The following is a 14,222-nucleotide window of genomic DNA, read 5'->3' on the forward strand; positions in this document are numbered from 1 at the left end:
TTATGTTTAGTGCTAATAAGCAAACTTTTATATGTGAACATGCTAAACTAATGACCTGATGGCATGTTACCATGTTTGCATGCTGACATTAGAATTTAGCAGCAAGTACAGCCTCAAAGAGCTGCTAGCATGCCGCAGTACATATTTACAGTTACAGTACAGCCTTCCTATTTATGATTTATAATATGCTCCTCTAGCCATGCTCTAACAACAAGGATGGTTCCTGTGTAAAACATTTCCAGCTACTTTCACTTATGACAACTTTGAAATGAAGGACCAGATTTTAGAACCTGACCAGTTCTGGAAATTTGAGGCAAATAACAAAATCGACATCTCATACTGGCCAATATTCATTCTTTTTAACACATGCTTATCCTCGAACATAATGATTTATTTGACATAGATATGTAATGGGACACTTCAAGTAGCTTTCATTATAAACTGTGTAAAAACTACACTGTTCCTAATCTTAATATGGGGCGCCCTGCTGGCTCACCTGGTGCAGCTGGTGCCCCATGTGCCGGGGCTGTCCAATAAAGGCAAAAAAGCTATCTTTAATATTTCTTGACTGCTACTTCTTGTTATTATGATTCAACACACAAACAGATACAATTAACCAGAGACCACAGAAATGTTTGCACACAATTGTAAATTTAATTCTTGCCTTTTAAAGTTGACCAAAAAAACAGAATCCTGTGTTCAAAAACTGCAGTCACTAAATACAGGATACCATACAAAACCTACAAAATGCAACAATTACAAACATTTTGTTCAACAGATAACAATTGTACAGTATAAATTTATACAATACTGTTTTTTGTTTTTATTTGGCACTTGACCACAAGATGCTATTTTGTGTATTAACAGAAATGTTACACCTGACTCAGCTTTTTTTTTTTTTTTTAAAAAAGGAAAAAAATAAATCATAAAAATACAATAAAAGCAACACATTGTGACAGTATCATTGCAGTAGTTGTGATTCTCGCCTTGTTTGTCTGCATCTTTTTTTTTTTTTCCACAAAAAACAGCAGTTATTTAGTAAAACATTCAAAGCTTTTGTAATTGGAAAACAACGCAATAACTGAAACGGCTTCTTCGCTTGGCCCCCCGGGGAGGGCTCAGGTACATTCAGGGGTGTGTGTGGTGGTGTGTGGTGTGGTGGGCGGGGGGCACACTGGTCCTGGTTGAACTGTCTTAAAAATGTCAAGGGGAGCATTTTATCTCTGTTCTTCAGAGGAAGAGGGGATGAGTCAAAAAAAAAAAAATCAGTGGAGTCATTCCGTTTAAATTTAAAGGCAGTTTGTGTCAGTGTGACGCCGAATAGCATGCAGAATGAATTTCCCTATCTTCTTCTTTATTCGTTTCATGTAATACTGTAAATTGTGTCAGTGCTATGCTATCGATGGGGAGTGTACTTGGACTGTTGCTAAAGATTTGAGTCCTCTCTGTGTATGCGTGGCCCTGCTGCAGATACAATTTAATTATTAAGCTCAACTGAAACAGGAAAAAAAAGCTCTCAGCTCCGACTACCCAGAATCCCCATTAAACAGTGTGTCTTTATGTGTACTGGTTATTGTGCATGGTGGTCTTCCTAAAGCTCCTCTGTGTTTCCCTCCATCAAGTTATTCATATGAGCCATTACATGTGTCAGCTTTGGCAGTCCATACGCTGTCAATAACACTGACTACTGGTAGCACTAACGATGACAATACTAATGTACAGAAGCGAGCACAGAGCCTGGTTCTGATCTCCATAAACATATGTAAAAACACACACATGCGCATTAAGTCACATGCATATGTGTTATTTAGTCTATGCACCCCTGTACCCAACGACTGATTCAACATGCTGCATTTAAAAACATCTAAAAGTGAACGTCAAGAGGTGTGTCTTTGTCTTCACATGTCAAAAAAAGGAACTGGTTTGCATGCTTGACATCAGCTTAAATAAACAAACATTTTTTTTTAATTATTTCACAACATTTTTTATCAACTGAGCAATTCTGAATTTGATTTACAAATTTAGGTGCACTTGAATTTATCTACACTGTACTCAAATACTGTAAAGACTAGTATTCTATTTTCCTTAAGCTAGAGAGCAGTAACACACCGCCACTCTCAAAGTCCTCCGTCTTACTGATATGAAAAACCACTGGAACAGATGATGGATAAAGGGATGCTTTTCATCCTTTGTTACATCAGTGAGACTTCACAAAATCAAACTACTGATCCGGGCGCATATGCATAGTAGCATAACATTACATGTTCATGTAATTCTGTCCCGGCACAAAATATGAAACAAAGTCTATCGAGTTTGCAAAATACACAAACACACACGTACACATTCTCACAGTAGAAAAGAGGAAACTAAAAAGGAGTACTCGCTCTGAGTGAAGGACAAACTTCACAAGTCCTTTCTGCAGATTAAATAATCTCACCTACAGTGTGTCCTGTTATTCAACACCATCTCTCTCTCTTGTCTCATGCACACACTCTGTCTATGATACACATTAGAGTGGCTCTGTGTCGCCCCGGCTGGAGCCTTGAATGGCCAAGAAAAGACACTGATACAGAGACTCCAGTTTATACTGTATATACACAACCAACTGCAGACCTTCTTTATACTCTGACATGCTTATAGGAGAACTGAGGGATCCTGGTCAACTACAATCAGTGGGGGTTTGATAAACCTGTTGAGGTTTTGGAAAAGTCTTCAGGTTCAGTCTCTGTTGGGGTTTGGAGGGTTTAAGATAAAAAGCTCTGGGGTGGGGGGTTAACTGGAGAATGTGGCTCCTGTGCCCATCTTTGAAGTCCTCAGTGCATATTGAAGGCCTGTCTTCTTCATCGTCATCAGCTTGTCATTCTTCATCATCAGTCTGCTCCTTAGTGGAGAGTTTAGGGCATTTCGAGTCACCCAAAGAAGCACTGCGAGGAGACAGAGGAGTCAGATTAGCACTCTTGTGACTCGAGCTGCAACAATAGATCCATGAATTGATTCACTGTCAACTATTCAATTCATTTGCCAACTATTTTGATAATTGATGAATAGTGTTGAGTCAGTTTTTAGATTTTTTTTTCTAATTTCAGCTTCTCAAATGTGAATATTTTCTGGTTTCTTTAGTCCTCTATGAGAGTAAACTCAATATCTTTGGGTTGTGGACAAAACAAGACATTTGAGGACTTCACCTTGGGCTTGGAGAAAATGTGATCAACATTGTTCACCATTTCTTTCACAGCTTATAGTCAATCACTTAATCTGGAAACGATTAATTGATGAATGAAAATAACCATTAGTTGCAGCCTAACTGTGGCAGCAAGTTTGAACATGCTGGGCATCATAATCACACATCAGTATTTCATGGTTTGCAAGTATGATACAGAAGAGAACAGGTCAAGTGCGACAAAGTCTTCACAGATATGTTTGTGTTCCAACTGACTGGGCAATATAAAACTATGCTATGTATAGTGATGCAGTAGAAGAAATCCTACTTTAAAAAAAGGGACACACACATTCAACTTTATCCAGGAGAGAAAATACAACCTCTAATAGCTTGTAACACCAGATGATGCCTACCAATTGTCAGGGTATTTCTAAATGCAAAGTAGTTGCTGAACGGCGGCGAGCACAGCTGCTAATAAACGTGCCTGACCTTAAACAGTGCTCCCCTCTCATCCTCCAACAAACTGGAGCTACTGAATCACTTCGTAACACTAAGAGACATTTTTGAAACATTGAAAATGGATGTCCCGAGCAATGTTATATGGTACAATGTACAAGCACACGATGAGGTGCCCACATGAACGGGGGCTTTAGAAATAAAAAGCTTCTTCAGAACACCTTCAACAACTGCTCCAAAATACCAGGCCACCTCCTACAAAGTCTCTAATGTCAGTCCATGAAATACAAATAGTCCCTGTGCCAGTGACACCGTGGATAACCCATCCCACGTCCTGCACAGTGCACGCAGACTTTGAATAGCTTCCCTCCAGCAGGCATCTTCACTGGACGACTGTTCCTGAACCTCTGCCTTCCTACTGATGGCACCTTCACTAACTCTCACCTTGCTGAACTCGCTACACTTTGCAGTTTTCAAAAAGTTAAGTGAACTAAATCTTTCACTGTGAGTCGTACTGCAGGAGGAGGTGCTGAATGCAAGCCTTACAGGTTGTGTTGATGCCTCAGGTTTAGAACTGCCCGGCACTGCTGGGGTCGCACTGCAACAGGCGGACGATGGAGGGGTCGCTCTTCGCTCCTTTGATGAACTCCTCCAGAGACAGCTTACCTGAAACACATACAACACCCGCAAAAACATTAGAAGAGAAATTACGTTTTTGTAATTTGTGTTTCTGCTTGTGGAAAAAGAATTCATTCTCTGGAAAAGAGAAGTCCCCCTCCAGTCAGAAACCAGTGTTTCTTCTTGTTCCTACAGTGTGCTGTTTGAATGCTGTCTTTGCAGAGTTTGACTCTAGACGGATGTTTTCACCTTCATCTGCTGAAAGCGGAAAGTTTCTCTGTGCTCATTGAACATCTGATTTTAAGGGGAGGGGCCTAGCAGCAGGATTTGTGACATCACAAATAGTTAGGAAGTCCGTCCTGGTCCAGTATGCAACTTATACAGTGTGATGTAGAAACTTGAAGCCACCAGTGCACATCCACTGAGAATGGACTTCACAGTGAAGTAGGAGACATCTTGTGTCCAGCAGGAGAACTTTAGAAATGAAGATTTGTATAGTCATAGATTCAGGAGTTTTTAGAACTTTTTAAAGGTTAATGTGGAAATTGAACTTTTTTATGGACACACATTATCCAAGTTCCAAGACTATTTGTATGATGTCTTAATACACGCAGCAGGAAAACTGGAATTTTTAATGAGATAGAAGGAGTAGATGACTTTTTAAGGATTTTAATGTGAAAATTATACTTTGGTGGAAAAAAAACACATCAGACACACATTGTTGTTCCGAGCAGACTATTTGTATAACTGTCTTAATAAATGTCTGGAGGGGATCTTTAAACGTCTGATATTGTACTTAAGAGTAAAAAGGGCCCTGTGCTGTACAGGAAATACACAGTACTACACACATGCACTGTATACTGTTCTATAGTGCACCAGTTTTAACATGCAGAAGTGACTGAGCAACACTGCCTTCCAACAAACTTTGTTCTGAAAACAGCAAATGACAATGAAGGAATGAATGTAAATTTGAGCTCTTTGCTAAATGTCTTCCTGTTGGATCTCTTCTCTAAGCGGCTTCTTTATTAATGCTGTTGTAGACATGTGCTAGCTTATAGGCTACCTCATGCTGTGACAAGGACCTGTCCACGTTAAAGCAAATCAGTGATAAGTGTATCAGTTTGTGTACCTGTTTACCTGAAGAGTCATTCTGGATGTGGGAAATGGCAGGTTTTAAGATTGGGTTCAATCAAGATTTTGAAAGAATTTTAATGAGATGACAACAAAACACACATTTCAGGGTGAATCTTAAGATTATTTGTAAATGTTCTCACTTTAGAGCCTTGCAACCTTATCGGTGCATGCTACTTCTCACCAACAGGTGGCAGTGTTGAGACAGTACTTTCTCCTGTCCACCCTCCTTACAGACAGACTCAGGTTGCCTCTCTACTCGTGATTCTCATTAGGAGAAGCAAGAGAAAGACAACACATTTCCACATCCAGGTCAGTGCACTCTCTCTCACTTTTCTCCAAGTTCCTCCTCCTCCTCTCTTGCCACATCTTCTCCTCCTCCGACCCACACACTACTGACTAGTTCCTCACTGTCCACCTCTCCCTGTTGCTCCCATCTTGTCTCTGGGTCTCCTGTGCTCGGGTTTACCACTGGAGTGTTTGTGCTGTATGAATGTCCTCTCCATGTATCCACAGTAAAATTGTGTGTGACTAGAAACGCAGGTCGGGTGCAAATTCGGCTGTCAATGAACTGCTGCTTCAGGCTGGAGGGCTCTGCAAGTGCCTCTGTAGTGGAAAACCAGCCCAGTTTGTACAATGATAACAGCTGCCGGCAAGCTAACCAGGTGGCAGTGACAAGCTGTTCAATACATTTGCAATTGAAATGTCTGTTGGGTCCAATTTCTCTGAAATCTACCAATCAGCTAGTAAATAAAGAAATTCTATTAGAGGCTTTTGATTTGTTAGCTATCTTTGTAGAGGAGCAAAATGACATTTAAAAGGCTTTGTATGTCAAGTCAGGTCACAAGTTTTATAAATCATGAATATCTTCAAATACCTGGTGTTTTTTTCCCTACCAGCAGAATCAGCGCGGTCAAAAGAAGACGTTCCAAAGTCAATTTACCATTTTCTCTACCTAGCTGCTGTTAAACCTATGTGAAACTGCCCCCACTTTAACAAAGCAGTAGATGAGGTCAGCCTACCGTCTCTGTTGGTGTCCATCTGCCTGAAGATCTTCTCTGTCCTCTTCTCAGGTGTCGACTCGTCCTCAGGCATCTTCATCACCGAGGATACCATCTTATAGATTGCCTGCAAAGGGACATGAGTCAGGTCATCTCAGAGCCATTTCTTCCCTGAACTGAAGGTATAGTGGAACCAACTATTGCCTTTAGGAATGTATATCTGACTGTATCTAACTACAGATGTGACTTTACTACTGCACAGACTTGTTTACCATTCTTTTATTTTTTAATGCTTATCTTTAAAGCCATTCTCAGTCAACTTTTTGTCTTCCCCTGTATGTCTTCCGCTGTATGTCTCCTGTTTAACAGCTAACATACAAGATCATCTATATGGATCGTTCTTAAAGGACCACAAAAACACATTTTTTCAATCAACTTCTTACTGGAGTCCTAAATGATCACACTATTTGTTACTATTTGTATTTTGTTGTTTTTTTTTATCTGTGACGTCACATACTCCTGTGCACCAATCAGGATTTAGCACAATAAAAAAAAAATGTGATGACGGGGTTGTTTGTATGTTGGCAGGCCACAGTCAGTGTGATGGAGCAGATTAGCTCAATTTAAGAGCATTAAACTCTCAATAGATAATACTTAACAATTCTGCTTTTTCCAAACGTTAACATTTGATTGTTGCACATTTATTAATGAATAATTCATGTTAAAGCAAATTATTGCATGTTTTCAGGGCTTCACTGTCTCCTGACTGTAATGACTTGCAAGACTTCTTTTGTAAATACTGAAAACTTGAAAAATGAAACTCTTTTAAACAGTCAAGCTCCTCTATTTCATGCCTCTCACATCCAAATAATTGTGTGTGGTTTATATATGAGCATGTGTTAACTACTCTATGTGGCCATTTTGGAAAGGGATCTGTCATGTAAAAGAGACGATGCATCTCAAGAAACTGGTTGCATAAAGAGTTTTATTTTATAAGATCAGGCGATCATAAGGAAATCCAGACTAAGGATGCACCGATCCAACACTTTCTACCAATAACAATTCTGACACCTTATCATATCTTTGTGCTGGATCATTTCTATGTAAGGAACCATGACGTCTGGGATCACTAAAAACTGAGCCTTCTGCCCAATGTGACTTTATATTGTTGATAACTATAGTATACTATTGTTGTTATTGTATAGGTTATGTCCACTAGTAGTCCTATAGCTGCAGGTAAATGTAGAAGCTAGCTTATTATCTATACACATGATGCACACGCACATTATGAATATTTATGTATTTCTGCTATTCTTTCCTAAGCTGAATGCTTAGGAAATCTTCTGTAGTGCTCTTCTCCTCAGTCGCTGCTGCTTCCTTCAAGCTAGTGAAGAAATGCAACAAAGTATTCATTTGCAAACCTTGTGTGCCTGCATATTCAACGCACCCTAAGACACTGAGTAGAATGATTTGACAGACCCAGAGAGGCGACACACAGGAGTTGGCCACACATAGGATATTATGTAACATGCAGCTGTCATATTTAATTTACTGATATAAGTAACATTTATTCTGCTGTGCCACAAAGACAAACACATGGGTGAGTCAGTACATATTCACAGTGCTTACACCCAGTCAGACGAGAATTTATTCCAATATGTCAACTTGTTGCACTGCCTCTGTGATTACATTTTCGTGGTTTACGTAGGGAGGGGTGGAGACAAACATACGCACATACACTATCCCGCACAGACTATTTATCAGTGTTGTGTCTCCTTTGCTCTCTGTTGCATTGCAGGCTGTTTGGCAGTAAACAGTGAAATCACAGCCCACTCTCTCTGTCTCTAATAAGGAGGCGGATTTGAGGGGAATGGGAGCTGACATGTGAACAGAGGAGGGCTGATTGTGATTACAGTGCAGCGGGAGCTTTAAATAGGTGCTGGGTATGCCTCCTAATACACAGTACAGCAGGGCGGCTCAGCTCCTGGGTCACAGTGGAGCTGAGGAACAAACAGCAGCCACGGTTAATATCAGTCCTCATTTCAGTTTGGAGCCAGGTCGGTTATTAATCGAAATCCGTCAAACCGCTGCGAGTGTTTAGGACATTTAGCCAATATTACATGTTGGGGATTTAGACGTCGGTCTAATCCAGAGCAACGCAGTGGAATAAGCTTAAATGTCTAAATCCCAAAATTACAAGCAACCAATAAGAAGTGAAACGATCTGGAGCTTATAGCGCTCTCAATATTCCCGACACACACAGTACACACAGTAGTATGAACACAGCGAGAGCCAAAGATTTCCTCTCTGCCATTAAAAACACATCAATGAGCCACATGTCACCGCCTTCGTTACCCAGTACACACACACTGAAGTTTATTTTGAGTCAATCCCACACACACTGTCCTGCTGTCACAAATACTCACTAGAGCACCATCATACACCATTGTGTGTAAACGGCACTATAGTGACACTGGACAACTACTGAAAAGCCACTTTCATGTATATGCATGGTTTCTTTGTTAAAGCTACACAACAGCCTCTACAGTGGACACTAATTCACAACACTATAGCTAGCAACCTGGTGGCAAGCAACAGACCTTTTCTCGTGTTCAAATAGCTGCTGTGAAAAAGGTCTATTGTGAGTGCAATCAGAGACAGTTTGGATAGGAGATGGTTCACTGAAGAGTCATTTCCTATATTTGTGTCTCTCTTTAGGAGGCCAGTGACAGGTCCTGAGTCTGTTGACTCTGATGGGAGAAGTGAAAGGGAGTACAGATAATGACCGATTCTTGGAGAGGAGACCACCCTCACTTAGGACTAATAAGTGTATAACATTTCATACCATTGGTGCAGCCTGTAATGCATTATCTTCTTTTATAAAGAATTTGTCATGCAATTACAAACCATGACAATCATGATGGCTACTGGTTTATGTTACAATAATTGCAGTGTGGAGCATTTTGATCATTGTATTTAGTAGAGCTTGAGAGCTGCGTGTGACAGACACAGGGTAGTGGGGTGGATATCATGTGACTCGAGTGAGAATGCCGACAGTGACAGTGATGATGAATGGAAGGCAGACAAAGAAGCAGCAGCAGGTCCTGACCCATCTTTCTGCAGTAATCACAGCGGAGCGGAGGATGTTCAGGATGTGCCACCTGACGTGGCTTCATCCTGTGCTGGTCAGTGTGCACCAGTTTTGGATCTTGTACTTGCTTTGTGCAAATAAGAGAAAAAATATGGTCAGCATCCTAAGCCCATTTGTACAATCACACTGGATGAGGTAAGCAGAGTGGTAAATGTTAAAACATGATTTTCAAAGATTTCAGATAATTGACTATTCTCTTTCTCAGTCTATTCATACATATCACCTACAATTGAAAACGCAAATGCACGAGTGGACACCTAAAAAGTAAAATTATGTATTTCTTGAATATAGGAGAGTAAATACACAAAGAAAAGAATCTTGACTCAGGATTATTCATGCATTAAAAGCTGAAAATAGTCACCAACAAATGCACTACTTCCTCAAACCTACAGTGCCATTCAAGGAAATGGCAAAAAAAATGACTATCATGTATTTGTGACCCTTATAAAGACTGATGTCTTCAGTTATAAGACAGACAGGGTAGGGAAGTCAGAAAGAGACAGACTACCACATTGGTCTTTTCCAGGGAATTGCTGACAAAAATACAGAAAAACACCAGTCGTATCCTTTAACACAGCCAGTCTTTAGAGAGCACATCTGAGGTGGGCAGAGTTAGTCTCCTGCATCGCAAGTAAAGCCAGTGTTATTTAAGTTTGATCCTTTCCTCCCCAGTATCCACAGACCACAATCTTTGTCTTAATTGGCTGTCTTTCTATCTTTTGTTTTTTCCTCCCAAACATAACACCCTGTCAGCTGGTATATCCCCCCTGACTGATTGGCTGTCTCCCATCTCACCTTCTACTCTGAATTCTCTTTATTTCTCTCACAACTTTAACAATGAAAACTACCTGGACATTGTTTTTTTCTTCCCTGTCGACTTTTCTTTATTTGTCTGTAACGCACATATGTATTTTCATATTTCAGACAGCCTCCGCCAAGCCTCAGAGGTCTACGCAGTACCCATTCTACACCCTGAATGCCACAAGGAGAAAAAATACAGTTCTTTCATACCCTTCCAGCAGGGAGCTTCCAGAAAAGAACACAACATCGCCTCCCGTGGAGCCGGAAACAGCCTGAGCCACAGTTAAGTGAGGACAAGGAGAGAGAAGGGGGGGAAAAAAGTACATGGCTACTAAGCCACAGCTGTGGACTATTACCTGGCCACTTATGAATGAGAGTGAGAAGGAAAGTCATCACATATGTTACTGCCTTCCCTCCACACCTTATAACCACATCAGATAATACAGAGAGAGACAGACGTCTCCACGTGATGGAAAGGGAAAGAATAAGGCAAGTCGTCCACTTGTTGAGACTTATTTGCACCGATAGAGCCAGCTGAGCACCGTTTGAGACGTCCTGCAGTAATAAACACACACACACACACAACACGCACACAGCATCCTGCCTCACCCTCAAACCAAAGATGAATACGTTTCCCATGGCGACTTTATCCGCTAGAGCAGTGATCCATTCATCTTGCCTGCTATTCTGTTCAATCTCACTAAATTACCACTATGAATACTCTCTCCCTCCTTTTAAGCCAATCGAGACAATGAACTTCCCTCTGTGCCGGCTGATAGCGCCGCGTTACAGATGAAAGGTAGACAGAGGTTAGATATCAACTATTGATGAGTGGATAAGACAGTTTTATCTTTCTCCCTGTGTTCAGATTTTGCTATTATCTGAGGAAGATGAGTCAGACTGGCTGCGATACTTCTCATTCAATTACTTCCACAGCCAGGCTAATTATGAGCATCACCAGCATTTACACACTCTCTGCAGGAGAGACCATTAGCTAGCTGCAGTGTGCTGCAACTCCCTGTCACTGCGGCAAATGGAGGCGAGTGTGAACAGAAAGCATAGAGACCACTGTGGGGGGATTGACAGGGTTCTTTAGGGGAAGCATTTGCAAGTGATGGCCACAAAAACATGGTGTGGTAGACAGTGTCCCTTACAGAGACAGAGTCTAAATTGGGCTTAACTTGCTGTTAAATCATAATTATTGACACACAATTAAGGCTGTATAGATGGGAGTATGAAAGAGACTGAATATTTGTTCATACTTCAATAGAGATGCACTCCAAATATGTGCACTAGGAAACAAAATGGCTCCTGGCTTGTTTGCCGTTTACTTATTGTTTAGCCAAATACAACGCAGAAAATGGCTTGTACGACCGCTCAACATTAATAGGACTATGGATAGGAACTACAGTACAGTGCACAGTACATGAACCAGGTGTTTGCTTTTGCAGTGTGCAGTCGAATCATGTGGTCACCAATTTTGGCAGGTGGTTGCATTGGCAGATCGTCAGATGCGTCATGCAGACCCTCAAAGCCAAACGGATGCAGCAACCATAAACCGAATCTACAGCTATGCTAACGGCTCTGCAAATTAGGAGATTCAGTGTGCTCGAGGATCTTCACTTAAACCACCTGAAAACATGTGGTGTGTTTCCAGTTTTAGCTGGGTGGCCTGGATGTAGCTAACACACTTGCTAGTGTTCAATCACAATAAATGCCAATAACTCTGAGTACTGTAGACATCTTAACCAGAAGGTTATCCATAGAGCCCCTCAGCAGAGCCACACCACACAGAATCCCCCCACCTAGAACATTTGTCCATTTACCATTACGACCAAGCTCAAAAACGCAAAGAAAAGCTGAGAATCGCAAAACAAATGTAAGAAATACAAACCACAAGACAGGTGATACAGTCACATTAAAGCTGATTTCTTTACATTTCACATCGTAGCTCATATTTTGGAATGATAATAATTTGGGGTTGTAGTTACTGTTGGATTGCAATCTCACAATTCGCATTTTATTAACAGATAAAAATAATCCCACAGAATATGGCGCTAGTTGAATTGAGGGGATCATCAAAGTTATTACAATTCCTCCTAAGTGGGAAATGAATGTGTGCACTAAATTTCATAGCAATCTATTCAAGAGCTGTCTGAAAACCAACGCCAACCTCATGGTGGTCAGCAGCAACACTGAAGCTTGTGAACAATATGTTGCCTTTAGGCTGAGGAAGGACGTCGGGGCTTAGCCTGCTACCATCACAACTCCTACCCAGATGGATTTAGCTTTATGAGATCCACCTGCCAATCTGCCCTCTGATACCACTGAAAGCAGATACTATGATCACACTAAGCTGCAGACTTTACTCAAAGACTTTGAGCTCAGGCATCATTTTAACTTCAGCAGTTACTTGCAGAAGTCAGCGCTACCTGAAAACTTTTCTCTTAAGCCCGCTTTCTCTCTGCAGAGGCGGGTGGCTTTGAACCAGGAGAGTCAAACAGCCAATTGCAGAGAGGGAGCAGATAGGCATGAAGATAGATGAATACTGTGTGTGTATGTATAAATGCTCCTCTGTGTATCTGAGACAGACAGAGACAGAGAGAGATTGAGATGGCCCCTGGGCTCTTTCTAAAACTGCACTTCAGCAATAAGAAATGGCACTGTCTAATCTAATAAAGTAAAACACAGAGCTCCTGATTCTACACTTCAAAAGCAACAATCAGATTTGAGTTAGAGCTACAGTACTGCGTTTTGCATGCACGGTGGAAGTGGTCAACATTTCTGAGCCCTTAACAGACTGCAGCTAATTAACATCTGCCACATACACGCAAACAAATTTGCTAAATAATCACAGACATGCTCAGATTTATTCCCTCATTGTGGCAAAACTATCAACTTTTCTACACTCCTGTTCTCTTATTCACCTTAATTGATGAGCCCTGCAGACAGCCAGACATGAACGTCTGAGTCACCGCTTTCTATTCTTTTGTCCTTGGGAACAGCACCACCTTTTAATGGAAAGTGGGCAGAGGGTTTACGTCGTCAGGATGTAAAAAGAAGTGACAGGTCTGAATCACCGCGGTCTAGAGGTAGGGAGGCTAATTTAACCTTGAAGCAGTGATACGTGGGCACATGTGAGGCATTATAGATTCATATATCCTAGGAAGGGCTGTGGCTACCTTGGACATGAATCAGAGAAGTTGGCTAGATTAACCTCGACTCTATAGCTACTGTCATGTACCATTAGTGATTCAGATGCTTAGAGAAACTAAGATTCTAAATATTGAAATACAAATCAAAGCTCTGTGGTGCTATTGTGGGAAAGAGCGGAAAATCACAAATGTGCAAACAATAATAGGTAGAGGAGTACAAAACAAAGCAGCCCATGAGCCATGATCAGTAATAAGAATAATGTTGACAATAACAATGTGCAATAATAACTGTGCAATACCATACCATATTCACTGTGCAATCTATTGCCCATGTGCAACTGCTGCTACTATTTGTGTTAAGTGTTGTGGATTCTTACTGTTTTTTCTCTTGTACATAGTGTTTTTATTATTTCCCTACTCTTACTGTTTTTGTACTGTTTTTTCTCTATCCACTTTTCTGCTGTAGCATTGGAATTTCCCCATTGTGGGACAAATAAAGGAATATCTATCTATGATACATTAAGCTGTGCAATATTGACAGAAGACAAAGGTGGACGCACTGACTAGGGCAGAGTTGCATGCACACATTTAAATGAGCAATAAGTGCTATATTTTAAATTAGATATGATGCATTTCAGTGCATTTCAATTGTTGCCACATTATGACAAATGCTAATAGATTAGTCATCAGTAGCATGATGTGGATACCTTCATTAACTATTTTAATGCACATAACTGACTTTGGGGCTT

General features: G+C 40.8%; 1 protein-coding gene across 4 annotated transcripts in view; it reads right to left on the bottom strand.

The window, feature by feature from the left end:
* Positions 1-632: 632 nt before the first annotated feature.
* LOC127366405 (neurocalcin-delta A) overlaps positions 633-14,222 on the bottom strand; it is a 62,922-nt gene continuing 49,332 nt past the window's right edge. For all 4 annotated transcript variants that reach the window (XM_051405252.1, XM_051405254.1, XM_051405253.1 and 1 more), the window contains 3 exons: positions 6,388-6,493; positions 4,163-4,282; positions 633-2,924 (listed from right to left, as the gene is read on the bottom strand). In XM_051405252.1, the coding sequence (XP_051261212.1) occupies positions 4,185-4,282; positions 6,388-6,493 (204 nt within the window). In that variant the 3' untranslated portion in view covers positions 633-2,924; positions 4,163-4,184. The remainder of the gene's footprint in view (positions 2,925-4,162; positions 4,283-6,387; positions 6,494-14,222) is intronic.

Source organism: Dicentrarchus labrax, unplaced genomic scaffold (genome assembly GCF_905237075.1).
Source record: "Dicentrarchus labrax unplaced genomic scaffold, dlabrax2021, whole genome shotgun sequence".
Classification (NCBI taxonomy): domain Eukaryota; kingdom Metazoa; phylum Chordata; class Actinopteri; family Moronidae; genus Dicentrarchus; species Dicentrarchus labrax.